Genomic DNA, 3,232 nt, shown 5'->3' with positions numbered 1-3,232 from the left:
ACACTCCATTAAATCAGACACATTAAATCTCCATTTAATCTTCATCCTCAGTTAGGAACCTGGGTGTGCTCTTTGATACCAATCTTTTATTTGAAAGTCATGTTTCCAGTATCTGTAAAACCGCCTTCTTCCATCTAAAAAATATATCTAAATTACGACACATGCTCTCAATGACAAATGCGGAACAGTTGGTTCATGCATTCATGACCTCAAGACTAGATTACTGTAACGCTCTACTGGGTGGTTGTTCTGCTCGGCTTTTAAACAGACTACAGTTGGTCCAAAATGCGGCAGCTAGAGTTCTTACTAGAACCAGAAAGTATGACCATATTAGCCCAGTTCTGTCAACATTACATTGGCTCCCTATTAAACATTGTATAGATTTTAAAATCTTGCTACTTACTTATAAAGCTCTAAATGGTTTAGCTCCCCAGTACCTAAGTGAGCTCTTAATGCATTATAGACCTTCACGTCTATTGCGATCTCAGAATTCAGGCCAGTTGATAATACCCAGAATATCAAAATCAACTGAAGGCGGCAGATCCTTTTCCTATTTAGCACCTAAACTCTGGAACAATCTTCCTAGCATTGTTTGGGAAGCAGACACACTCTGTCAGTTTAAATCTAGACTAAAAACACATCTCTTTGCTCTTGCATACACATAATACATTATCAATACATTAACATTTTTCAAATCCGTTAAAGGATTGTTACGCTACAATAATTAGGTCGGCCGGAACCGAGAACATTTCCTATAACACTAGATATACCTGTACATCAGAATAAGAATGGCATCTACGCTAATATCAGTCTCTCTGCTAATCCTGAGGTTTGCCGGGTGCTGGATCCAGGCCGTATCCAGATCAGATGGAGAACCTGTGTCTGGACCTTACTACAACGTAGCCCAGGAGACAATGGGCCTACAGATCCAGTTCTGGCTGCATCTATAATTCAGATTTTTAATCCCCATATCCGCTTACATATATTTATATATAATCTATTTTTAATCTCAATAATAAAAAAGTATATTTCAGATTTTGATCTCCATATCCATTTACATATATTATATATATCTTCCAAGGGTTTTTTTCCCTCCTAGGACTTTTTTTTCCCAGTGTTAGCACGCTGGGTTTTTCTCCTAGGGGGTTTTTTCCACCCCTGGGAGTTAGCCAACATTGGCTTAATGTAGCACCATCTTGTATATGTTACACATTACCACACTTGCTTGTACAGCTTATTTTTAACCACTTCTTTTTTTCTGTGCTTCTAATATGTAAAGCTGTTTTGAAACAATTACCAATTGTAAAAAGCGCTATATAAATAAATTTGACTTGACTAGAATGGTATTCATGTGGGAATATTTATTCTAACTATTATTCTAACTTTTAAAGACATCCTCTTATCCATTTGATACCATGAAAAGTGATTGTAATGGTCACTGCATTGTATTATGTAAAATATATAAAATAAGGAATAAACTAATGTAATTCCCAGCATCCCTCTGGTTCCTCACCTTCACTCACTCACCAATCACCTGCATTTGAAAGCCATCACCATTGTTAGCACTCTTCAGCACACCACCATAGATGGGCAGTATTTTAATTGAATGTATTTAAAATGTGTTTTTAATTACTTTTGAGTATTTTGTAATTTGTATTTTCCTTAGAGAAAAAAAAATCAAATGTAATTTGTAATTAAATACTTTGAAAGTATTTTGTATTTAAAATACAAAAAATACATTCAAATGTGTTATTTTATTCTCACATACAGTAACTTTCATCACCAGGTTTAAAGGTAGGGTAGGTAATTTTCGGAGAGGCTATAGTGAGCTACTTTTAAAAGCATTAGATCCCACCCTCCCTTCAGAGCATCTCCAAAGCCTCCAAAACAGAAACGCACACTACAGGGAGCAAAAGCATCACGAGAGACAGCGTTAAATTACCTCATGTCTTACAGCACATAACATTACAATAATACTGAACATAAACAACTTATAGAGCTCTGACCTGTACCACCTAACTGCTGCAGATTCATTTAGGCATTAGACAGATTGAAGCTTGGTGCTGACGGGATCATCACAGGCAATCACATTACTTTCTGTTGTTGCATAAATGTAATTGGCTAGTGTCTGTGCTAGATTATTTGCATAAGGCGATCTGATTGGCTGACGTTTGCATTGGCGCTTGAAAAGTTTAGAAATTTGTAACTTCTGCCACGAGCAACATGAATGAAGTTGGATTACTCAGAGTCATGGAGACGACTCTGGCACTGGAGCGGAGTCTGTAGACACTGGCGGGGCGGCCATCTTGTCCGTAGACACTGGCTTGATGGCCATGACGTGACGAGACTCTGGACGATCAGCAAGGACATGACGAGACTCTGGACGATCAGCGGAGACGTGACGAGACTCTGGGTGGTCTGCTGAGATGTGGCGAGGCTCTGGGAGATCAACTGTGACTTGGCTGGGTTTAGGAAGATCAACTGTGACTTGACTTGGCTCAGGAAGATCAACTGTGACTTGATTTGGCTCAGGAAGATCAACTGTGACTTGATTTGGCTCAGAAAGATCAACTGTGACTTGACTTGGCTCAGGGAGATCCACTGTGACTTGACTTGGCTCCGGGAGATCAACTGTGACTTGACTTGGCTCAGGGAGATCAACTGTGACTTGACTTGACTCAGGGAGATCAACTGTGACTTGACTTGACTCAGGAAGATCAACTGTGACTTGACTTGGCTCAGGAATGGTGGCCATCTTGATTGGAGCCTCTGACATGGCAGCCACGTTGTAAACAGTCTTTGAAGTGGCAGCCATGTTGTGAACTGGATCAGGTATGGGAACTATAAAGCAGGAAGATGCATAAAGCACAGGGCTAATATGAATTGGTTTGGGGATACCAGCAGTACACATTTAGACCAGCGGTGGATCCTCCACGCTGGATGCCAACCTCTGACGCTTGAGGATGGTTTCCCCTGATAGAACAAAGCAGGGTTCTGGAAAGCCAACTGCCATGAGACATTACTCAGGGATGATAGACAAGACGTGGAGAGGATCTGGAAGGTCTTCTGAGACGAGACGAGGTTGTCGAGGAACTATTGAGATGAGACGAGGATCTCGTAGATCTGATGGGATGAGACGAGGCTCTGGAAGATTTGATGGGATGAGGCTCTGGAAGATTTGATGGGATGAGGCTCTGGAAGATTTGATGAGATGAGGCTCTGGAAGATCTGA

At 40.6% G+C, this 3,232-nt stretch overlaps 1 protein-coding gene across 1 annotated transcript; it reads right to left on the bottom strand.

Moving 5' to 3' along the window:
- Window positions 1-2,248: 2,248 nt before the first annotated feature.
- Window positions 2,249-2,911, bottom strand: LOC137004921 (variable charge X-linked protein 3B-like). Its single transcript, XM_067365634.1, has one exon. The coding sequence runs from the start codon at window positions 2,909-2,911 to the stop codon at window positions 2,249-2,251; it is 663 nt and encodes a 220-aa protein (XP_067221735.1).
- Between the last annotated feature and the right edge of the window lie 321 nt (window positions 2,912-3,232).

Source organism: Chanodichthys erythropterus, chromosome 3 (assembly GCF_024489055.1).
Source record: "Chanodichthys erythropterus isolate Z2021 chromosome 3, ASM2448905v1, whole genome shotgun sequence".
Classification (NCBI taxonomy): Eukaryota; Metazoa; Chordata; class Actinopteri; order Cypriniformes; family Xenocyprididae; genus Chanodichthys; species Chanodichthys erythropterus.
This window is presented reverse-complemented; position numbering and strand designations above follow the sequence as displayed.